This window comes from Archocentrus centrarchus, chromosome 24, assembly GCF_007364275.1.
Source record: "Archocentrus centrarchus isolate MPI-CPG fArcCen1 chromosome 24, fArcCen1, whole genome shotgun sequence".
NCBI classification, from domain to species: Eukaryota; Metazoa; Chordata; class Actinopteri; order Cichliformes; family Cichlidae; genus Archocentrus; species Archocentrus centrarchus.
This window is the reverse complement of record NC_044369.1, coordinates 9,472,036-9,497,744: the sequence shown is the minus strand read 5'-3', so window position 1 is coordinate 9,497,744 and position 25,709 is coordinate 9,472,036. Positions and strand designations below refer to the sequence as shown.

The 25,709-nt window shown below is 40.0% G+C and overlaps 1 protein-coding gene across 1 annotated transcript in view; it reads right to left on the bottom strand.

The window, feature by feature from the left end:
• Nucleotides 1-23,317, bottom strand: part of susd6 (sushi domain containing 6) — a 30,042-nt gene extending 6,725 nt beyond the window's left edge. Inside the window, 2 exon segments of the mRNA XM_030721627.1 lie at nucleotides 16,121-16,306; nucleotides 23,070-23,317. Of these exon segments, the coding sequence (XP_030577487.1) occupies nucleotides 16,121-16,265 (145 nt within the window). The 5' untranslated portion in view covers nucleotides 16,266-16,306; nucleotides 23,070-23,317.
• Between the last annotated feature and the right edge of the window lie 2,392 nt (nucleotides 23,318-25,709).

Sequence of the window (25,709 nt, the reverse complement as noted above, 5' to 3'; positions counted from 1 at the left end):
GTCACAAAGTTTACTGAAGTCAGGTCAGTTTGAACGAACCATGAAGGCAATTAAATGCACGTAAATGTGGGTACTTCTGCTCGTTTAAGAAGCCAAACAGACTAAGTGCTCTCTGTCATGGCAGGAAAAAGTTGAACTGCATATGAGCTCCGAGAGAGTTCCATTATCTGAGTTTTTCATTTGTATCTGCTACACCAACACTGGCACTTACAAAGAAAATCAGTGACAAGCCTTTGCCTGCCATGACAGAAACAACCGAGAATTTTATTACAGACTGGAGAAGAGCACAGTGAGGCTCACTGTACTCTATCTTAACAGCACCAGATACTTCCATTACCTGCCCATATTGAACAATACAAGTAAGAGTTTGGGGAAAAGATTGCACGTTTATCTTTCTTTCAATACGTCATCTTGGGTCTCGGGAAGGTTATAGTACTCATTGAAAGTTTATAGACAAAAACAATTAAACTATGTTTAATTGGCTTTGAAATGGCCGCTGGGATGGCCTTGTTTTCTTGTTGTCTGTGTCTATCTCTTTCAGATAACTAGTGGGTGGAGCTGACCCAATTTCAGATGGAGCACATCTGAGCAGGCCAATCTCAGGTGCACTATAAATCAGCCCTGCCTGAACCTACTGGAGGCTCCTTTTTTTTTGCTCCGCTTCGCTTCATGAAGCTGATATGCTGACAATCATTCAAGTTATTTTTGATTTCTTTATTTCAGTTAAATATGCAACAGCCTCTTGAGCCAGGTTGTGACAGCTAAGAAATTACTCAGCTGTTCAAGTGATAAAAAATCATTTTGCTTTGCATTATAGTCCTTTTGGACTCAGATATGAGTAAACACACGCACACACTTTAAATTTTTTTTTTTTTCCTTACTGCATCCTTCGGGAATAGAGAAACTCAAATGGATGACAGCTTAAAAAAAGTGAAAATGATGAAAAGATCTGGAAAATAAAGAAATGTCAAAACAAAGTGGAGCAGTGAAGAAATTTGACTTAAATATTCTCCCATGGGTTATGCTTGTCAAAACTAGTTTGAGCCTACCTGAGGGTCAAATATATAATTATATTCAGCTTAAAAAAAAAAAAGAAAGCGTGTAGATGGGAAAAATACTTCTGAAAATTAGAAGAGAGGTCAGGTTAGGAAGTGGTGAAAAGAATAACTGAGAAGCAGAAAAAAAATACTGACAGGAAAATGTCATCATTAGATAAACAAAGGGAGTAGAAGAGGAAGAGAGAGAAACGGTAGACCGCAGAAATACATCAGTACTGTGAAGCACGATGGCTCTGAGCAATCACAACCCAAAAGGAGACATGTTGTGGCAGGTGAGCATTGAATAATAGTTGTGTGTGTGTGTGTGTGTGTGTGTGTGTGTGTGTGTGTGTGTGTGTGTGTGTGTGTGTGTGTGTGTGTGTGTGTGTGTGTGAGGGAGAGGCTCTGCACTACAACAATGGGAAGATGAGTCTTCAGTACATACCGCACTGTAAACTGGGCAAGCAAAAATGGATGGAGGCCGTTAAAGGAAAGACTAAACACTTGTTCAGTACCCAGAGATGGTGCAGTGGTAAAGATAATGTATAACCTTGCTGTTTCCCCCTTTTCCATCAGCCTCTCAGCATAAATTGAATACTGGCTTTGAAAGCACACACTAGGAAAAATGATTAAAGCGCTAAGCAACGCCAGAGTGGATTTCAGCACACCATGTTTTGTGCTTATGAAGAAGGGAATGAGTCACAGTTAAACACAAGCTGTTCTCTCGCTGGTCTGATGTTAAGAGTTTTGCTCAAGAGAACAGGTTTTTGAGAAATGTCAAAAAACAATAACGACTAAAGGAGAGCCACAAGTCTCTTGTGAAAGCCAGTCGAACGAACAAGTACAAAAACCATACTTACTGAATTCAGAAACTACAGTTCATTTGTGTTTAAAGATGTGCCAGACAGATTATCGCATATTTACTTTCATTATCCACTGAAGAGTATTATGCAGTATTATGCTGCAACATTTGTCATACTGACTTAAATAAAATAGACATTTAAAAGGTTAAACTATTAGAATGAATCTGGGCACACAGCTGTAAGCTGATCAAAGAGCTTAGTTGCTAGAAGGTTGGGGAAACACTTCATGTAGTGGGAGGACTGGGCCCACACAGTGCACCCATGAGGCTGATTGCTAATCCCAACATCCAGCGCCTTAAGGCTGTGCTGGAGGAGACTATGGGGGGGCGTTAATATCCCCTGCTTTGCTCTAAAGTGTTGGACTGGCTGTGAATATCTCCCTTTTCCCATCTGTTACTGGTGGTAGTCAGTCTGCTAAGAGCTGGAGTGGATGAGGGGGGAGGATGGATTGAGGAAAATAGGAGTGGGGGAAAGGGTTTCAGCCCTCTTGCCCCGGCAAATTACATTTCTAATTATCCTCCATTACAAGCTGGGTGTGCTCTAAAGCAAATCAGATACCGATGACTTCTGCAGCCAACTGTCTGGTTATTCTATGCAACAATGAGCCATAAAAGAGGGTTGTGTTTTCCAGTGTGTGTGTGCATGTGTGTGTGTGTGTGTGTGTGTGTGTGTTTTAAGTGTGTCAGGGAGCAAGGGAATTTGTGTGCATGGATATATGCTACAGGGAGAAGGCTGTGTGCACTGGATTAAGCTCAAAACTGAGGGGATGATGATGCTCTCTTTGGCCGAGTAAATATGTTTTTGTTCATTTTTTGGCCTCCCTCCAAGTTCTCTGTTGTTGTTGCTTTTGACAACGTTGCTGTCATTTTTGGGATGAGTGTGTTTTTGTTTTTCGCCACGTTCCCCTGTCTCTCCTGCTAATCCATGGGATTTTTAGCCAAGCTGTTGTTATTAGAGTACAGTACAGTACACCAGAGCCCATGGTGAGGACAGCATTGGAAGAATAAGTAGTCTTGCCAATTCATTTCTGCCACTGGTAGATATGATCCATTTTAATTTTATTCATTATTTTTTAATCCAAAAATAATGAAAATGTGATAGTGTGGACATTGTAAAAGGTCTAAATAAGTAAAATATAACAAATGATTATCTAGCAGAAAATTATTAAGTAAGAGTTTGGAAAATTGTTCAATTTTTAAAGCTATTTTAAAGAAACTGGGCAGTTCCAGTATCTCAGATGTGAATATATTTTAGAGTTTGTCTATGAACACACTTAAATGCACTTTACCAAATTTAGTATGTGTACAGGATTTTTCCCGTCTCAAAATGGACCTCATAAACATGACTGATCTTATATAACAGAAATCTGTATATTTTCCTGGTATTTCTCGCCATTTGATAATCAAAGATGTATTTTTACCTTGAGTAAATTAAATTCCACTTGAAAAAGGTTAAAAAGTTTTTTCCTACAGTCCTGGTTATTTTCTTTTGGTGGGAGGATGAAACGTCTTTAGTGGTTGCTACATTTTTTTTCTGTGTTGGAAAAACTGGTGTAGTAAATTCCAGAGCAAGAAAATAGAAGTTATTAGATGAGTCAGCGCTTCTGCATAATGTGATACAACATGCTATGTATAATGTTTATTCTGTCACACACACTCAAGTATAGCGGATGGATTTTCAGAGAGAGAGAGAGAGAGAAATCTCACACAGTATAGAGTGACACAACGAGTACGCCGACCTAGGTGGGTGATATGTAACATCTGACGCTTATTATGTGAGTGACAGATACTAGCAGTGTCATGTTGTACTAAAAACACCTAATACACTGAAACACATACAGTCCTACTCAATTGTGCTTCCATGCTCGGTCCACTCGGTTAGAATATGCAATAGTTGGACTTAAAGAAAGAGCACAACATAATGCAAACAGAAAAGGTTAGGGGAAGTGAAATGTGAAAAAAAAACATATAAAACTGTTGACTTCTATTACTGTAGTACAGGAATAAATGCAGAACACAGCGGAAACCTCAAAGCATAGAAGCCATTTTTTTGAAAAAGTGCTGTTGCTCCATCTCTTGAGCTTCTGCTGGAAGATGGAGGGACCTAACAAAGAAAGGAGGGAGAAGGAGGAGGATGAAGAACAGGGAGGCAGTGAGGGAAGTACTATCCCCTTCATACAAAAGCCTGAGTACACACAAATACAAGCAAGTTACTCACTATGCACTACACTATGCAAGTGTAGGTTGCAGGTATCACAAGGTGTCTTAGTAAAGAGGAGGTTTGCGCTGCCCACATACATTTTATCCCTTTGGTGAGAGCTGTCCAAGGCAACATTTGAACGACAGCATCATCTTTATCGTTGCTGTTATCAACGCTATTGTTGATAAAAACAGAGACTACTTCAGCTCAGTCTTACTTTTTACTCTCACATATGCTTCTAACTACAATTAGAGTCTGCACACATCTATTTTTTGTGGCTGGCCAATCAACTTGCCCAACATGAAATAAAAATTATTTTTTAAAAAACTACAAAAAGATCTAAGTTGAATAAGAGGTTAAGAAAATGGATGGATGTGTGGATATCAATTGATATCAGAATTTGTATCCCCTGCCCCCCAAGAAAAATCCAGTATTGGTCAGGCTGTACTTGTTTTTCTCCAAGAGGCCAACCACTATTGGTTATCTGCACTGCTGCCAAAGCCAACGTTGTCATTTGTAGGGTAAACAGGAAACTTGCCAGAAAACATGAGTCAAACAGCTGCCAGCCTCCAAAGGAGCATTTTTCAGAAAACCCAGCCATCCACTTGCCACATCTCTTCCTGCAGCTGCACTACAGAGAAACAAACCCACGCTGCATCGCCTCTAAACAGGTAGCGGTATCCTCCCCCTCCACACCCATTACTCCCCTGCTGTTGCACTGCATTTAGCAAGCCACGTGTGCTGCCAATACACCCCATTGTTCCTGCTCACTAAGGGATGGGGCACAGTGACAGATTTAAGCAGTGTGCCTCTGAATAGGGCAACAGACAACTGTGCATCTGAAGGGTTAAATATGCATGAGAGGCCAAAGCGGGTAAGGGCAAGGGGGAGTACCACCATTGTGTGACCTCAACATACAGACACACACACACACACACACACTCAGCCTGCATGGAACAGATGGGAGGATGTTAGAGGAGGCGAACAGTGAGCTCCCCCTTCACTCTGCTGTTACCCTCATTGCTGAGGACAGCTGGGAGGCAGACATTCCTTCTTCTCAGCTTTCAGAGGAAAACAAAAGAGTGTGTGGGACCCCTCCTACACACACGTGCATGTGTTCAGACACACACATAAACCCCCCCTAACCAAAAAACTGTCAGTGCAACTGTGGGCTGATCATATTTCAACAGTGTGAGCTTAACAGCCTGAAGAGGTATGAATGCTGAGCCTGGGACATTTGTTGAAGGTGAAAGTCAGAGTGAAAACACCAGCCCTGCTCACCAGAGCTGGCACGCTGGCACTTTAATAGTAGCAGAGCCTACTACTGAGAGCACTGAAAGAGATGAATAGCAAAGAAATGTTATATAAAACTGACATAAGCTCAATCTGCAGCTGGCTGCTCTTTTCTGGCCAACTCATCCTTTTAGTCCCACGTGAGTTGTTTCATTAACAGGTTCGCTGCAAAAGCACAGGACACAAGTTTATTACAGACAACACACTGGTCATACCTAGGGATGTCAAACATATGGCCAAAGGGTTCAGTCTAGTCCATTAAATGGCTTTGTAAACTGAGACATACTGATGAAACTGCACCTAATTTTATTAACACATCTAAGGCTGTTTTGTTAATGAATGGCAATGTTTTCAGAATGAACTTGTACATCTTTACATTAAAAGAAAGAGGGAAAATGTTTTGTTTAAAAAAATGTTTAGTTTTACTTGTCTGGCTCCTTTGAGATCAAATTGTGCTGTATATATAGCCCATGAACTAAAATGAGTCTGACACCTTTGGGCTAGAGGGGAAGCACCAATAAATGGAACAGTCATATTGCAGAGCGCAGGAAGACTTAACAACAACAATAAATGTTTACTTCTGTTATGTCAACACTGGGTAATACAGGATTATAGCATCATATACCTCTCAAAAACAGAAAGGCAGGGAATACAGAAACAATGCAATGCAGTCACTGACACAGCCTTGCTTTTATCATCACCGCAAAGAAGTCCAACTGGACTAAGACAGAGCAACTGTTTGAGCAAGTCACCAAAAGGGTGGACAAATGGCATCAAGCATGAGTGTGTGTAACCTCTTAACACATGCAGCCTGCTCTGCTGAGAGAAGTGGCATGCTGTTTGTTGTCCATGTGTGCCTCACATTTTTCATAACAGTTGGTCTTTACATGCTAACATACTTAGTTGACAATATAGTGTTTCAAATTCCCTCAGCATACACCACAGAGTCATGAAAACTGAAACTGTTACCAATCAATCAGTTAATAATCAGGGTAAGCTGTTCAAAGGAGGCAAGTTGCAAAATTAAACAGAAACACTGCGAGTCTGTTTACACTGCTGTAACTTTCATTTACTTTTCCTATAAGGTTGCCCTGGGAACAGTCCGGACGCTTTCTGATAGACTATTTACCGTAAAGCCTGATCCATTTATTACCCTTTATTTGCTCTGTGCATAGCAACAGCAATTTTATCTCTTAATCAACATCACTGTAAGGTTACAAAGAGCTGAGAGTAGAGACGCAGCACTTTAAATTCACATATTAGCAAGCAATGAATTGTGTTCAGTGGGTCAGAAGCTAAATATTACAGAAACTGGTTATGCATCAGGGGGCAATCAACTTGATAATGACATCTCCACTCAGTGCCAGTTGTATTAAATAGAGTGATAAAGCAAAAGGTTTTCCTGCCTGTATTCAGCACGGACAAAAATAATTAACAAAAAAATTAAAATCAGGCTCCCATGAAACTACTAGCAATAAACATAACAATATTCAAGTCTAGACTTTAGTTTTAAAGCGATTTCTTTGATTAAACATCACTGATGAACACCACTGAATATGTAATGTATTTCTAAGAATATAAAAATGTAATAGGTTGAAAAAGTGTAAAAACTATGGTATCGAGTTTCAAGCCAAAAGCACGTGTTGATTTTATTGTTCCAAACAGGTCTGGAAAGAGAGAGAACTACTGTATCGTCATAAGAAAGTTACAAAGTACAGTTATAATATTGCTGGCTAGACCTAATACACAGCAGTTTATGGACATGAACACAGATATAAAACTCTGAATGGCCCTGCTGCCAGGAGGGCAGCCTTACCCAGACTACCTTTTAGCTTTGAGACTATACAGAGCAAGCACAAAACAATGAACATTTCACAAATCATATACTTACACAAAACAACAGAATAACTGCCCTGACTTAGAAGTTAGCCAAGCCTCCAGTTACAAGATTTGAGTCATTTTCAAATGTGCCAAATACGTTATAAATAATTAAGTGTGGGAACTCCAGCTCAGCTGACATGAACAATTCGTAACTGTATAGATTAAAGAAGACTCCTATACAAATAGATATGCAGCCTACATAACGCTAACCCAAGCTGTTGAATTTAAACATGTTAAATAAATGGGTTGCACAAAAAGGATGAGCCAATCAACACATAATTTGTTAAAACTAGGTGTGCTGCTCCCATTTTTCAGCATCTTTTTGTAAATGAAATCTTGGTCAGACAACACAAGCAATTTAAAGACATTTCACGATAGAAGACATCTATACAAATAGATATGTAAAAAGACACAGATAAGATATTCAGGATATACACAAGCATGCTTCCCATAAAAGCTAACAATTATCCAAATGGATTCCAGGTTAGCATATATAAAGACTTTCACCATTTGTCTGCTGTTTTTTACAGAGAGATGTTTACAAATTACGTAATAAGGACAGAGGGCATTAGAGTGGAGCTAAGCCAGCTGGCCATTAAATATCTCAACACTCCGTCTAATGAACTGTTTAAAGTTTGAGGGATGGGACAAGACAAGAGAAATTAAAAAAAAGAGAGAGAGAAATAAACGTGAAATACTGAATGTTAACTCATGCAAAAACAACTAAGGTATGTACCTTGTACTCATAGCAAAGTGAGTAGCTGTGTCAAGAGGGAGTAAAAGCTAAGAGGCTGTGGTTTAAATGAGAACCTGTGCTCAGGCCTGCAAATCAGTAACCACAAACAATACTGAAGTGTTTTCAATACTGAAGGCATTTGCAGGATCGAGAGATGGTATTCTTCTGATTTCTCTCTGCAGGAACATCAGATAGGAGACTTTTTAACTGACTGCATTTCAGTTGGTTAAAGAGAAACAGCTGTACAGCATCTCCACCCATGACAACAAGCAGCACGCATGCAGCAGGATAGCACATGTACAGCCCAGCCCTTCCCCTCAGCGTTATCTTTATCGTGCTCTCCATTTTTCTGCATGAGAATGTCTGTGACTGCACAAGAGCAGCCAACATACACTTCGGAGGAGTTATTTAGCTAGTAAACCAGTAAATTCTTTTAATGAAAGCCACAGATTAAACTAGAGTTGCAGTAATGCCACATTAACAGGTAGGGCTTGGGTGGGAAGCGCTACATTATTTCCCCATTTCCACTGCCTCAACACAGCTGCACATGTTGAGGCATGAACATAGGCAGCACGTATCTGTGATGTACTTCACTTTGGCAGTTTTGGTTGAAACATGATAGGTGCCACTGAATGCTGCTGGGCTAAATAGACAAAAAAAAGAAAAAGAAAAAGAAAAAACAACTTCTGTGTAGCCAAGTATTTCTATGTTTTAGAGTTGTAATTGCTATTTTAAGTTGCTTGTAATGTAAAGAGGCATTTACTGCTGTGGCTTCACATTAAAAGCTTTCAAATGGAGATGCCCAGGAAGGCCTCGTTGAGAAGCAGCAACTGGAAGTGCAGCTTTATTTGCCAACAGTGTCAGAGATCAACTGAGCTACAAAGCAAGACATAGATGTTTTTCCAATTATATTATGGGTACTGATCAAATCTGCAGAAAGCTGATCCTCAATCCTTATCGGTAAAACCGTTTTCATGCATCCACTGCAGCCCTGAACTTTTCTCGATGTTACCTGGCAGAGGTGCATGTGAGAAAGCAAACTAATCAACCTTTAACCTGTCTAAGTCTGTGTAATGTCTGATTGTGCATATTGCGGGAATAGTATTAAAGGTGCATTATAGGTTCTGCATCCTCAATTATGCTAGGGTCTGCATGATATGAAGGTCAGCATCAGACATTGAGTATAAGGCTCCCTGCAGATGTGTAAAGACTTCAATGGACCAGGAATGACTAGTGGTTCATGCTTTTTGCAGCTGTCCAAGTAAACAAGTATATAACTTGTCTTAGTTCAGTGAAAGCTAAATTGGGCATCTCCTTTCCCTAAACTGCACAGTATGTCTAGTAGTGATAACACTTCTGTAGCAGACTATCTCAGTTTCTGGTAATGTCCTGACTTGATCCTGCCGACATTTTCAGAAGTTCAAGTGTGAAAACATCTTAGGATACTCCATTTTACCCCGCCATACTGCTACACAGAAAACCATTCACGATGCACCCACGTCATGCGCGCTTATGACGGTTGCTCACGGTCTGACACAGCTTGGATGTCTCAACCATTGGCAGATTCAGCATATGTGTGTGGGATGCTCGGAGCCTTATGTGTAAGCTGATGAACTTGTTTGAACAGGATGTTGCTGTTGAGTATCGGTGTGACAAAAAAAAAAAGCAGGAAAAAAAACAGCCCACACCATTTCAGTGGGCCTGAAAAACACACATCAAAGCTGAGGCGAGACAGGAGGGAAAAAAGACAAGACAGAAAAAAGGAGACTGAACTCAGATTAAAAAAAGTAAAAGACAGAAAGAGATTAACAAGATTTGACAATACAAAACCAAAACACATGAAACATAAGGTAGAATTTACAAAGATGGTCAAAAACATCAGAGTTAAGGTGAGTTAAGGAAAACAGAGTGACTAAATGACAGAAAGAAAAAGGCAGAAGCAAAGCAACAGAAGACAGGAGACTGGGGGATATATTTAGCAGCTCATTAGTCAGAGATGTCCTCTACTCAGCAGGCTGGTCCCTCAGATGAGGCCCTTTGGAAATCATTGACTCCCTGCTGCTTCAGACAACCACATGCATCTCACTGGAAAACAATTTACAAACCACCCCTCTTCTCCACAGCCTTAATGTTGCTTCAAAATGATCCTCAATTTCTGAAAAGAGGCCCAAAACCAAAGCTTTAAACAACACAAAGTGGCGATGTTTTTAATCATGACAACTGCATAGGTTTTAACACAACACACATTACATTAGCCCGAGGTGTAACCAGTACGAATGAGTTTACAAAGGCAGTTTTGAGTACATTTTGCAAGTTATCAGATGTGTGGTGGTGTGCCTGTACCACTACTGGTTTGACATTCATTAACCTTTATGATACGACATCTTTCATCAGTGAAGGGCCGGTCAAATATCAATAGGGTAGACTGGACAATGCACAGGCAAACTCAAAACTGCACCAAAACCAGTGGGAATACAATTTAAAATACAACCAGTAAAGACTCAAAATGTAAATCACATATTGTGACAAGGTTAGTGGTAGAAAGCTGGGAGGCAGTGCTGTGTAGCTAACAATAATCCTGGCCATCTGGGATGTGTACCAGTAATGGAACTGTCTGGTCAACAGTTTAAAGTGAATGAGATAGTCTTGCATCGCCTGTCCACACTGCAGCATCTGTTTTCATGAAGTATTTCTTTGTCTGGTGAGGCACTTAAAGTTTCCCCTTAGGGCTTGATTGGTTGGGAGAGCTGTTAAATGACACAAGATGAGAGCAGAGATTGATGGCTCAAGTGATAAACACACAGGTAATGAAAGAGAAAGGCTGCTGGATTTGACCAGACAGTTGCTAATGGGCTCCGGTCTCACCTGGCTAATGGCTAGAACCTAACAGAGAGAGAGAGAGAGAGAGAGAGAGAGAGAGAGAGAGAGAGAGAGAGGAGAGAGAGAGAGAGAGAGAGAGAGAGAGAGAGAGAGAGAAAGAAAGAAGAACAGAGACATCATATACAAAGAGGCCGTAGCATGCGCAATATAGTCACATACACACACACAGACTCGAGTTAGCAGTTCTAATTGCTGAGTGGTCACCTAGCTGAGGTGCAGCTTGTTGTTATTTGGGCTACAGAGGGCTAAAAGCCCTCTTTGTTCTCAAATTTCAGTAATGAGCCAGTAGCCAGTGTGTTGGATTGCTCCTGCCTGCCTGCAACTGCCTTGCTAACAGGACTTTAGGGGGCTGTTCTGAAGAGTTAATTGCATAGGAACCATTGTTTCCCCCTCCCTTGGGCTGCACTGTTTGTAAACCCAGCCTATCTAGCAAACTTTTTTTTTCTGATGGCTGGAAACCAATAGTGAGACCAATAGTGCGCGAGCAGGCTCACACACTGTGGTCTTTTTGTTATACACGCACACAACATTTTGTTGCTGCATAAAGCAACAAGTTTCAAAGAATTCAGCTGTTTGAAGCTTCAAGAAGTAGGGCATGGCCCATTCAGATATTTTCCTCTGTGGTCAGAGCAATGACGCTATGTTAGCCACTAGAGTCTACTCCATTATTAGAGAGAGGAGAGTTGTCAAGTCTTGTTCTGTAAGACTTAAAACTCAGCCTTCAAGAAAAGAAGTCCTCATATCCTTGGATTGGTTGTGTAAACTGATTTATGACCCCCCCCCCCCCCAAAAAAAGAAAAAGTATTTATGAGCACTAAAGCTCTTGATGAGGCAGAGAAAAATGTATTTACTCCATGAACGCGCAACAATCAACTGTTAAAAACAAACACAAATTATTACAAGGGAAATTAGAAATGCAGCCCTCTGGTCCCTGTCCTGCTCTCTTGACCCTTTCCCTCCACTATTTTCTTTATCCTATGCCCCCCCCTTTTTTTTCCCAGAGCATGGAGAGCCATTTCCCGTTGTCACATATGAACATACATTAACGTCACCACCACACAGAGCACACAGCAGGCTTGTTGGTGGGAGACTTCTGGTCCTTGCTGGCTCTTTCATGTACAGCTTTAACTCAACTTCAGAGGACAACTGTTTTTAGGGGACAATATTTATCTATTTAACTGGGACAGTAAGAGCATTTCTGTCTCCTGACACGCAACACATTTAGAGCAGAAAACATGCAGTATGGTTATGTGAATAGACCCTCTGAGCTTCCATCTTTACTCTTTCACTCCTGACTCACTGTCTGGGCCCACTTCCTCTGAAACAAACCACAAAGGCTTTCTGTTAGGAATTGACACCATATTAGGAACTGAGCTCTGTGCAGCCAGAATAGTGGGATGTCAGATAGACTCAGAAAAGACATGAAACAAGCAGCATTTGCACTGTGCCCTGAAAAGTCTCCAGACTGATGCTATTTATCGTGTGCATACACAAAACCCAAGGTGCTTCTTCGTAGTTATGTTTGTTTACTGGCACCACGCTTCAGTGAACAGGATGTTTTCTTTAGTATGTTGCTACTTTGAGAAGAATGTTGAGAATCATAAACACAAATGTAATCGTGTGAAGCAATCACAAACGCAAATCCCAGAGATCCATTTACATTAACCTAAAAGACAACCTGCTGGTAATCTCATTTACAATGAGCAGCTGACTGGCAGATATAAAAGACATCACTTGGACCGCAACTGGTTCTAAAAATACCTCAGCTCTGAAGGCTTTGTAACTACTTCCTAACAGGCTCTATTAGCAGTTACAAGAAATTGTTGTCCTGACCTTTACCAGAAAGAACACAAGGCCAACAATATAGAATCTTAAAGCTTTTCCCAGGCGTATTAAAGGAACCAAAGAAAGGCAAAGCAGATTTGAACTGTTACTGTCTATCATTTTGTCTCTCTATCACCTAAAGGTCAAATTTCCTAAAAGATTAATATCCACAAAAAGGTCAAAGAGTGGCATATAAACCTCCACAGACCAGAAGTACAGGTTTGTTGCTGCTCTGTGCTGTAGTGTAAACTTGTATGCAAAGGGACTATAGTATATTTTCTAGTATCTATTTCAATTCATCATTCACACTGCTGTTTGCTGGAGTCTGGAAAAGGCCTGATGGCTGTGATGAATTTTTATATTCATGAAATTTCCACAGCAATCTCCATCCCTGGAACACGTCAAGGGATTACCTGTGTGAATTATGTATGTTGAGCAGGAGTGAGCGAGAGAAAGAGAGAGACAGAGCGAGAGCCCAGTAGCTAATGATGACTTTAATGCTTTAAAATGACTGTTTTGCCTTTATGACAATATGTCTAATTATAGATTTAACACCATAATTCTGCTGTAAATGCCGCAATTAATCTCTTGCTGTAATGGCACTTATGTTTACGTGCAGCCCTTTATATAATCCTCATTTCTAATCACTTTTCTTGGATCACTTTTTGTTATCATGCTGCTTTCTCACCAATAAGCATCGGGTTCATCTTGCCTTGTGCGATCAGGGCTCAATAACGAGAAACAGAAGGAGCTTCAAGTTCTGTTTATTCTTTCTCTGTTTTCAGGGAGCCAAGTCTCTAAATGTTTCATTGCTCATTACAAGTTTCTTATGGTCGTGATTAAAGATTTAAGGTCATACAACAGTGCTTAATTGAAAATACTCCCCTGAAAACTCACTGGAAATCTGAAATACTGTACTCAGTATAAAAAAACCCAAACTTATGCATAAGCCAGTCTTCACTTAGATTTACTTAATATTTTGATCTCTTGTGTTAAGTGTTATATGAACCTTGAACTCTTGAACTGTGAGCCAGCATCAGGGTTTCCAGCTGAAAAAACATTTATCGGGGGACACTATTGGGGGCCTCTTTGTATTGGTTGAGATGTCCCTGCTAAGAACGGGACAATCGCAAAATTGCTTTAACGCATTGTGAACCAAAATGGCCCCGCCCAGTTGCTAACTGCAGTGATAGCAACCAATTCAGATAACGAACAGGTAGAGTTCTTAGCTGGCACGAGAGGACCTCAGCCCAGCACAGCGCTGGGCAATCACCAGCCTACAAAATCTTCGTCTCTGTTTCAAAAAACAAGAGCTTCTGCTTTGAAAATGTTGATTTTGTTTTTTTTTACACTTTACTATACTACTGCAATTCCTCTTTATCCCATGTGAGACATAAACCCACACAATTTACTATACTTACATACAAATATTACTTATATAAAACAATCCTATCAAACACTGTATAAACTGCTAAATTAGCTTACCCCTTGCTAACTAATATGCACCACTGTAGAGGTCAACAATGAAACAACAATGAAACATTTTGAATACTGTTACAAATACAGACTAAAGTCACTGTTATACAATAATCAAAAAGTCATATTTGTCTCCTAACTCAAAATTTTATAACTTTGCAGTAAGGGAAAGAAAAGATCCGACTAATATTTAGGATTTATTAAAAAAGACTTATCGTTTTGTACATAAATATACCAATAATGATCAACTTGACACAGGAATGACAAGCATTAGTGGCACACCCTCTGTTAGAACCAAGCTGAACAGCAGTACAGACTCATTATAGTCATTCACCTTGAGATTCATTAACATAATCCTGCCTTGGATTTCATTTTTGGGAGTTGTTTTGTTTCACTTTCCTTTCTCGATGTGGTAGGAATTAATACACTTCATGCCAAACAAATGTTGGGAGTCCAGAGAACCAGCTGTAATTTCCCAGCATCTGATGGACCATCTTAAAGACACAAGTTCTTTATGAGTATCAAAAAAAATGAAGTGGTTCTGTCTTTTGATACACAAAATTTTTAAATATATGTTTAACCCTATAGGAAGCATGGATAGAAAAGACAGGAAAAACTGGATTGCGCACACACACACATACACACACACAGGCATGTACAGTACCCTGAGCACGTGGGCCGGGGATTTGAGGACACACTTTTGTTGGTATTGGTAGACACTGTATGTGTGTGAGTGTGCTGGACGCAGAACGTGAGCGTGATACCAGCCCCCCTGGGCTCAACATGAGTCGTGTGTTACATAAGACACACAGAGCGATAATACAGTTGGGATCTGCAATCCGCTCCTCCCTTGCTCAACGGCACATCTCCCTGAGTTTACACTCCTTGTGCTGTTGTTTCTGACGCTCATAAACACATTTTATTTATTTAAGGAATTAAAGAAAGAAAATCAATTAACGCTTATAAACATCTGAGATTCTTAAACCGCTCCTAACACACACACACACACACACACACACACACACACACACACACACACACACACACACACACACACACACACACACACACACACACACACACTCACATAGTCTGCTTGCTCTCTGTGGCTAGGACATCTGGCACATTTAACAAGCTGGCTATGTGTGGAAAGTGCGTGTGTGTGTGTGTGTGTGTGTGTGTGTGTGTGTGTGTGTGTGTGTGTGTGTGTATGGGCAGTGCATGTGACGAGGTAGTGTGTGTGTGTGTGTGTTTGTGTGTGTAGGGGGGAGGGGACTGGAACATTGGAAGGCTGTAGTGAAAAGAAAGCTGGCACAAGTAAAGGGGTTCAGCAAGTCCACGGCATCAACATTACACTCCTTTAGGAGAAACAAAGGACACCAGCTTTATAGGTCCTGTGGTGTTTGATAAATACCTGTATTATGTTAACTGCATGTACCACATACAAAGTCAAATTTGAAAATCTGACACTTCACAAATAATCTAAGACCTCAGGGTAAAATCCCTAACCTGATGTGAGGGTCATTGTGGGGCAATAACCAAAGTTGTCTAGCCGTCCCAAAGGTTCTCAGAGGACTCTAAATGTCATGGTTGATTAAAACCTTATGACAGCAATGTGATCGCAAACATCATCTCTCTGTTTCACTCAGTAGCAGAGGAAAACTGTTGTGACTCATTAGGACAGTGAATGGATTCACAGAGTGTGTGGGATTGAGCTCTCAGCTGCCGCTCTGAGGCAGAGCAACCTGACCAACCCAAGGGTAAAAGAAGTCGATTTAATCTAACTGACCTGGAGGAGGAGGGGAAAATAACCTCAATCAATTCACAAGAGATGGGCAAAGACAACAGTTTACTTGATCTGTATCGTGTGAGCGCACAGGCAGAGAATTAAAAAAAAAAAGAAAAGGCGTGAGCGTGTGTATGTGACTTACCTAATGCGTGACCATGAGGGAGCAGGATGAAGAGGAGGAGAAGCACGGAGGCAGCCAGCCTGTGAGCTGGAGAGGAGGAGGAGGTAGAGGATGAAGAAGAGGAGGACAGGGCTCTCATCTGAAACGCTACCATTCCATCGCACATCTTTTCCTCCGACAGCCAGGGAGAGTCCTCTACAGCTTAACCTGTGCAGGCCACATAGACAGGAAGGGACAGCGCGGACGTGGAGGGGGAGGAAAAACACGGATTACTATCAACATTCAGCGAGGATTACGTAACCACAAGCAACACAGAGAGACAGGAGGGAATTAAGAGATAGCCACAGTGCACAGACTGGAAGACAGAGTCACAGAGAGAAGGCCTGACCTGCATCTTATTAAGCAGCAGCTGAATTCCTGATATTAATAACTGCATGAATGACTCTAAGTGCATTTCCTCCTCATTTATTTGATGTATGAACAGAATTCTCCAGCATTAGCTAGAGAGTTCCTCTGATCTCCACTCGATCCCTAATCTTGGCTCTGCCACATCTAACTGAATAAACCAGACGTTAAACTCTGTTGTAGATGATGTAACAAGATCACTGCCGATGGTGAGGCAGCAACACTGGCGGTGGGGCAGGCTAAAAATGTGTAAGTGAGAGTCAGCGCAAAATTTGAGAGTGATTACAACTGCAACTTTTGCAAAAATCCTGATGGTCAGAAAAAAAAAGGTGTTTGTCCAAGAAAAACCTTCCTCATGAAAAAGAAATATAATTTTCAAAAGTTCATGACTCAGACTGTACTATGCTGTTATAGCAGCAGACATCAGCAAATTTTAGACATTTCTTCAGCTATTTTTTATTTTTAATTATATTATTTATACACCCAAATAAACAGAGTTCCCTAAAATGTTATGCAAAGACACAGCTCTTTATATGCTCTGTTAGCTTGAGCTGTGACTCTACTCCACCACATCCTGCAGGTTGTTTCCAACGGAGTATAATGAAAAACATTATGCAAAAATAATGGCATTAAGTGTTGCTTTCAGAAATGTCTCCCATATTTTGGTAACCACATACTGTAAATTGCCAGTGATATCAGTCTTTTTTGTTTTGTTTCTTGCACTACTTAAGAGACAGGAGAAAAAAAAAATGTTTGCCCACTTACTAGCTCAGTAGTGCTGTAAATATTAAAAAAGCTAAGATGCAAATGTAATAAAAATGTAAAAATTAGACACTTAGTTCTCTGGACAGACAGCAAAGAAAAGCATGAAGGACATCAAGAGTTACTGTGGGACATCTTTAAACAGTAATATGCATATAGAGAGCAACAATGTCATCCTCCCGTTACGAATATCTCTCCATGATACCAACTTAAATAACTTCCTAAAAGCATTTGTTGGTTGATCGAGGTGATACGATGCGACACAGCCCATTACGTAAATGAGATGCAGGTGCACATGGAGCTGTTTACGTTGCGTCAGAGGGATTAGGATGAAGTAGAAGTGGCTGTGTTCCGTGGGAAACTAGATGGCCTGCAGGCAGGATATTCTCAAGAGGAGACAGAGGGCCCATTACATTTCCACAAGGCTGTGAAGCTAATGCCTACAGTAATGGCATGGCTGCACTTAGAGAGCTGCAAATTTAATTGCTGATCTGCTGGATGGCCACTGGCACTGCCACAACAGATGATACGGACTGTGTAGAGGGAAGTAACTGTAAGCACATACACACAAATGCTGGGAAAACACAGACCTTATTAAGTTGATCAGGTACAGGCCACGGACAGTACGGCTGAATTAAAATATAGCTGCTTCCTCACTACTTCACTAAGAACTCAATGAGAATGTGTTTCTTAGTTCGCTTTCTGCATCAAGGCTATTAGATATGTTGTAATTAACTTCAACACTGTACTTGCAATTGTCTGTGCTTCAGCAATTGAGTGTCCTAGACTGGGCTAAATTCCAAATTTCCAACATACACAAGGGGAAGTAGCCCACCCACTGCCTGCCATCTTTCTGATGTCCCCAAGAGTGGGATGGAGAGTCATACCTGACTGTGGCGCAGGCCAGTGGGAGACAGTGACGTAAGTCAATATTGGCAGGACAGTCTGGGCACTGCATTGAGCCAAAGGGCAGCTAGTCAAAAGCACATGCAAGGGATCTGTGCCAGCCATTTGATCCATAGATGCTTTCTCAATTTGTCTGTGTTGGCTGCTATGTTCTGGGTTATATAGAGGCCCTTCATTACCTTTTTGACAGATGAATGTCAATTTTAGAAGTATCAAGGAGAAACTTTATAAAGGAAAGACAAAAAAAATGCAATTGTTGGGGCTTAAATAACTGCTTAGAGTGGGATTTAAAATGCAGGACTGACCTCCTGAAAAAGCTGAGGGCATAGTATTGACCAACCACAATGTGTACAAAGTGAAAACTTAAGCAGAATTAGCTTAATTGCTTTTACACACTAGAGTCTGAAAAAAGAGAAAGCCATTAAGTCTCTGTTAAGGTATCCTCAAAAACACAGCTTCCAATTAGCTATAACAAGATATTTTCAGAACATGAAGGAATTTCTGCAGATCTTCTAATGCAGACTTTACATTCATGTATTAAATTGATTAATAACACAGCAGGCAGGTTGACAGCTAAAGCACAGGAATACTTCAAGTGTGGATGTCAACCCGCGTTGCAGCTGTGTAGGTTTCCTGTCAAATGCCGCCAAAGATGTTGAGCTTGACACATCACATTAAAGAATGTGCTGCTATTTTCAACCTCAAGTTTCCTGGAACACCTTTTTTTTTTAATCAACCCGCATACACAAGCATTTCCTGCCAGTAGCTACACGATATGAACAAAACATTAGAGACCCAAATCACAGAATAGGATCTATAGAGACAAAGAATACATGTTTGAATTACTGTGTATTTCAGTTTTATTGAAGTCATTCTAAATGGTTGACATCTGATGGCATTATTACCTTGTAACTACTTTATATTATATTAATACCACTATCAAATTACAAGTACCAACAAAAAGGTAACTAAAAAGACAAAAGGAAGAAAGCAAATGCTATTTTGGCTGACAGGCTTGATGAAAAACAGGCAAAGACATCAAATATAGACAAATGTTGCAGTAACTAAACAATGCGTACCTTCACACATGGCAATTTCCTTGTTTAATAGTAAATACAGGTTTCTGCTGAAGAGGTCTATTCTTAAGAATTTCTAAATTGTGTGACTTTCCTACCCCTGTAAAAACTTAGATTAAAAAACAGAAACAGCATACTGTGCCAGGAGGACATGAAGTGGCAAAAACAGCCAACCAACAAAACTGGTGTGGGCAGTTTCTACCTTGCTATCAAGTTTAGATGAAGAAGTAAAGTCTATTTCCCAAAATTTTCAATCTGCACTTCACTGTCTGATTACCAAGACGAGCGGTGCACTAATCTAATATTTGGATCAGATATCGGGCTGATCTTGACAAAAAAAGCTGGATCGCATATCGGTGACAACTTCCCAGTCTGTGTGCAGATATATTCAGATTTTTTTCAATGTTGTTCTCTGTTTATGTCACCATGCAACAGCAGCAGAGCTGAAGGAAGCTAACAGCAAAAGAGGGAGCAGTTTGGAGGTATTTTATGCCTGCTAAACTAACAGCTTTTCTCTGTATGTTTGCAGAAGTTTTTAATTAAGTGCAAACTGTGGTCAGGTGAAACACTCAGACAACAACAAGGTTTCGGTTTCCCTTTCTCAATTTTACTCTTGTTATCTGCGCCGAGAGAGACATATAAGGAAGAAGGAAGTTGTTTCATTAAGCTTTTATTACACTTACAGTAACACAATGTAAACTAGATTAATATTTAACTTCAGCTAACTCAGCTTCACACTGCGTGTTTAAGAGGAGGCTTAAAAAAGGAGAAACTGGCATGACTTTAAAATACAGCAGTACGTAGCAGCCTAATGACTCGCTTTGAGCTGAAGTGAGATGAGTGCAAATAAATCACATATAATCACATATTTATTTTAGGTCTGTTTTTTTTCATGTATTAGTTTACTAAAAAACAATTCAGTAAGCTTATATTCTTCAATGGATTCAGGAATGAATTCACATTTTATTTTACAAAGTTCGGAAATAAAATGTTTATGTAAAGCCAAATAAAAGGATGATTCCCAGCCTCTTCCTCTGTGGAGTAAAACGGCTTTTTAATTTAAGACTGGTATTGGATTGGCAGCAGATACCCAAATCCAAAGTATGGTCATCCAATCGGACAAACTGGATCCCTAAACAAGTTTAAAATGAATAGAATAGAATAGAATGCCTTTATTGTCATTATACAGGATGTACAATGAGATTGGAGGGAAACTGATATGGTACTCCATTCTCTATTTTGGTCATATTTGTTTGTTTATCTCATCCCATTTGTTACATCTGCAGGCCATACTTAAGTCTGGTACATTAAAGAAGTAGAGGTTTTAAAAAATAAACACATTTTTAGAATGTGTAGTCTTGAACTTGGGGGGGGGGGGGTGTGCAAGTCTCCACTTCAGACACCGAAGAGCCAACCAGGCAGCCAGCAGACTGCTGCTGCAGTTTTTCAGCTGCCCGAGGCTCCTGGAATGCAAAGGGAGCCAAGGAGAGCAGCAGCACAGGCATGTGTCCGGGAACAGAGAGCACTCAGTGCGCCAAAGAAACAGCCCAGAGGAGATTTCCACCCGACAGCCTTCCGTGCTACTGCTGCTGGTAGGGCCTGCGTGGGCCTATGAAGGGAGCCCAGAAATGGGGCTCTGCATGGTAGCAGAGAAAGGACCCTTTGTTATGAAGTACTATAGTGTTAAATCCCACAGTGCCTTAGCATCCCTCTGTACTGCCGCAAGGAGAGGGATAGAAAGAGACAGAAAGATGAAGAAGAGGATAAAAAACAGAGAAGGAAGATGAAACAAGGGAAGAAAAATTTGGGAAATATGATAGTGGTGAAAGATGGGGAAATCTAAGGAAAGGATTTAAGGCAAAAGCAGCCCTCTCATTTTTACTCACAACGTGTTTTCTCTAGTTATGTTGTCAAACAGAAAATGCCTCCAAACTCAGGGCTGGGAGTTATAAAAATTTCAATGCAGTTACATAATGTCTTTTGAACTAAGAACCATTAAAGCTGCACATTGTATATCTGTTATTCTGCGGAAGCCAGAGCTTGTATGCTGTGTGAAAACAAAACAAGTCAGTCTAAACAATGGGGAAAATAAAGAAAAAAAGAAAGAACTTGAGTGAGTTCAGCAAAGACAAACAGCCTTTCTTCTCAAGTCTTAATTCTGTCTAAAAACCCTATCCAGCAAAAATAAGCTCCAGGAATTAGACCCAAACATTTGGGTATCGTTTAACAACAACTAGTAGGTGTGACAGCATTGGGAAATACTGGGAAATTTGGGGGCAATAAGCCCATCGTCTTATTGAATGTATTGCAGTGTTTTCACATAAAACATAAGCTGACAGCAGAAAGCATATAGGCTGGATTTCTAGAGAGCAAACTAAGCAAAGGGTGAGCACAAACAACTTACTGTTTGATTAGTGAACCTTGACCTGCTCAATAATGTAGCCTGTAGGCAGGAAACTGCTCACTCACAGTATCTTTTACACATGTGCGAGCATTTCATTTACAGAAAACGCCAACATATCCAAGGTTATTATAGTTAACCGAAACTAGGTGTGAAAAATTTTAAAAAGTAAACTTCTGAAAAAAGAAAAACTTCGGTGCATGTTTATCAAGACTGGGATGTCTATGTCTTCTGTTTGTACTGAGACAAAAATAAAAAGCTTATACTAATTTAAATAATATAAAACTATAATAACTGCACTGAACATCTTAATTTAAATAAAGGGCTACTGTAGCAATAATACATTTTCTCATGGTATGTTATGAAACAACCAAAACAATAAGAAGGTGGTGCACAGAGATTGGATCAAAAACATTTTTCAGCCTATCAAACGAACACAATAGGAAATTGGACCTGAATACTTCCCAGACTCTGATCTTCAGTGTAAACACAACAACAGTTCACATCTGGACTTCCCTGCTCTCTGTTTGGGTCAAGTGTCACATCTTACCCTTTCCCTGCTAACAGGAAACGACTCCAGAAAGTTTTACTGGAACAAAAGCGAAGGGTGGGAAACTGCACTGCTGGGAGTGAGGGAGGGACCCCCCCTCCCCCTAAAAAAAAAAAAAAAAAAAAAAAAAAAAAAAAAAGCTCAATGATGTATCTCTGCAATTGTATCAAACGTGGTCAGCTGGTTCTTTTTAGCCGTCCTCCGGCAGTCACACGCTTCGACACGTGCAACTGTACTGTGAGGTATTTAAACAAAGAGTGCGGTGGGCTGCCAATGCCAGCTGAATAAAAAGAGAGAATATCCAAACCAACCCAATTATAACACGTAAAGCTACTGAATGTAACCGCTTTATCTTTTCCACCCACTCAGCTTCTCATATTTCCACCATAAACAATGCAATACACGCAGACCTCTTGCTTCCCTGTTCCCCTTTTTGTTGTTCACATGGTCAGACGTAACGTTATTACAGCGGGTAAGTGTTAGACGGGACTGGCCAGCTATTCCAGACAATTTTCTCTTTGTTTCATTGTATCTGACAAGTCAAGGTGTGACATTCCCACAGACTGAAACTTATATCCAACAGACCCGACAGCGAAAAAACATGACATTTGCCCAAACGTTGACTACGTTTATCACACGCTAGCTTAGTTTAATAGTACATCTCGTATGCTCAAAAAACACAAAACTGCCAACTAATTACTACCACTGACGAGTTAATAAACGTTAACCTAACACGGGTGACGCTTTTCCTGGTTATTATAATAATTATTATGTAATGACCAAATACTGACGGAGAGAACGAGATAGATAAGAGCGAGAGATCTCTTGTGGCCTGTGTGCTTAGGTTGCGAAAATACGATCAAGACTCACCAACGTAAAGGTTACCAGCAGCAGCGAGCCCTCCTCTCTCTAGGTTCACATTCGAGGCATTAAAGGCTGTGTAAATGGAGACGCTCGGACTTGAGTGTGGAAATATAAAAATACGACGTCCTCGGAGTCAAGTTCCGTCAGAGCCGCTCCGCTTGTTCCTCTTCCTCGACTCAGCGAGCTCTTTATTTTAGGTGAGCGGAAACACTCGCTGTGAAAACTCCACGGGGCTGGCTCGCTCTCGCGCGGTGTCCATGGCTACCTCTGTAAAAAGGGCGGGTCCAAGGCATGTCAAGTCACTGGGCTGGATTTCAAAATAAAAGCACTGAGTTTTGAAGGGGGAACAAAAGAATCAACAAAAAGAAACCCAAAGGACAATAAAAATGCAAGTGTCTTAACTATATAATACAGTTGCATGTTTAACGTCGTATAAGTCCAGAAGTTTAAGGTTGATTGATGTGTTAGATATCAAAGAAGACCACTGCTGGATGAGCTTTATGAGACAAAACAAGAAAAAAAAATATTACCAGAGAATTAGTAATAATCTAAAATAATATTCAGCTGTTTATGAGTTACGTCCTGTGAGGTGACTTGAAAAGGCGTTGCTGTTTTTGTTGATATGACAAAAATATAACTATTTCATTTCTAATATCTAGTTTTTATATCATACTATTTCTCAATTGACATTTTACGGTTATGAAAAAAGAATGGGATTATGTGATTGAGATTTGTCCCCATTTTGCCACAGAACTGAAAATGCTAAGAATAGAAAATAATAGCGCAGATGGGCTGTGGACACGTTAATATAATATAATCTATTTGTGTCTTTCAGCTTGGCATATATGTTTGAATTTGTGTTTCATGGCTCTTTTATGAAATTATATATTTTTTTATGTCTACTTTTTTCAATTGGTCACATGATTCAAGGTTTAGCACTTTTGGCAATTCTTTATAAATATCTCTTTAACAGACAGCTGTCTGTCTCCATCTTAATGGGGTTGATGAATTGTAAATATCAGGCATGGCTAAAAAATACATTCTGGACTCTATCATTACATCACAGATAACATCTGAGATGTAATGATAGATGTATTAGTATTTCAATTATCTCCCAGTGTTTATATCTACTTAATAATTTTCCCTGTGATGTTTGCAGAGGCAACCAACAGCACCTTGGTTGGTGCCTCTGCTGGTATGTTTCATTAGATCTTTTGATGTGATTTCTACATTGGTTTTGATGCAGAGAAAGTACATCCCGGTGTGCATTAACTCAGATGCCTGGTTCTTAAACTAAGGATGAGATGCATAAATTGACACATGATCTAAATCTCTGCCTGAATGCAATGTTCCTGTACATGGAAGATAGAAGGAAATGAGTGGGAGCATTTTTGCTTTCATCCGCTTAGAGGGGAAATGTGAGATCCTTGAGATTGCTCATTATAGCTAAATGCAGTTTACTCATCATTTTCACTGTAACTCAGCAGAACATAAATCTTTACTGCAAATAAGGATTAAAGGAGGTCGGCACTCTTTTTGAACTCCCTATCTTACCCAAAGAGTGTTGACTGATCGCTGCAAACATCACTGCCCTAAAGTTATAGATCAGAAAATATTTAACTAATTCTGTCATCCACATTTATAGAAAACAAATGAGATACTGATGAAAAAAGGCAGCTGTGGCAACCAAATAAGGTCTATCACTGAGTTATGTTGAATTGGACAACATTAACCTGATTTAGCTTTAATGTGAGTATAATTTCATCCTTATCATACAGTAATCTGTCACTTATCCTCTTAAATCCACTCCACTCATGTGAATAATTTCATTTTATGTTAGGAGGGAAATTCCTACCCGGGTTTGAAGACTGAATGATTGCAAAATGCCTCAATGTCCAATAAGAGATTTTTTAAAACATAGCAATTAATTTTGCATCATTGTCTGATGTTTTGCAAATGTGTTGTTTCTGCATAGCATTTAAAACCCACTTTTTAATTTTACCCTCTCCAGTTCTGCTTAAATTTGGCTGCCGTCCTAATCTCTACTTACACACTTGTCCTGTCTTAATTCCCCCTCTTTGCATATGAAAGTTTCCTTTCTCTTCTCTTCTCTGTGAAAAGAAATCATGATAGCAGAGGTTTTGAAATCCAGGCACTGCACCAAGTAGAGTTCAGCCAGTTATTGGATTATGCTAAGACTCCAATTCGACACTTGACATGCCATCGAGTCCTGTACAGAAACTCCTACCCAGGAGAGAAACAAGACACCAGTGCTCATTGTTACCACTTTCTTCATTAAAATGAAAATATATGCAGTAAGGTGGTTTAATATCTAATCATATCTCTTGCTCCATATTGAAATACACTAGATAAATAAATGAGGTATAGCTTATCATGCACTGTTCTGGTCTTGTGTTCACAGAGATAAGACTAGGGTATGCTCCAGATGCAAAAGGCTATTCTGTGTTAAGAGATAAAATAAAAAGTGCTAGACTTGTACAGGAAGACCCCAGGCTGTATGTAAAGTAATCTTTGAATGAGACCGAGTTAAATGTTTGTGCTAGTGCTGACATCTAGTGGCTGCGTCAACTTCCTACCTACATGTACAGGTGTTTCAATTCATTATATTTGCTGGAAAAAGGAAAA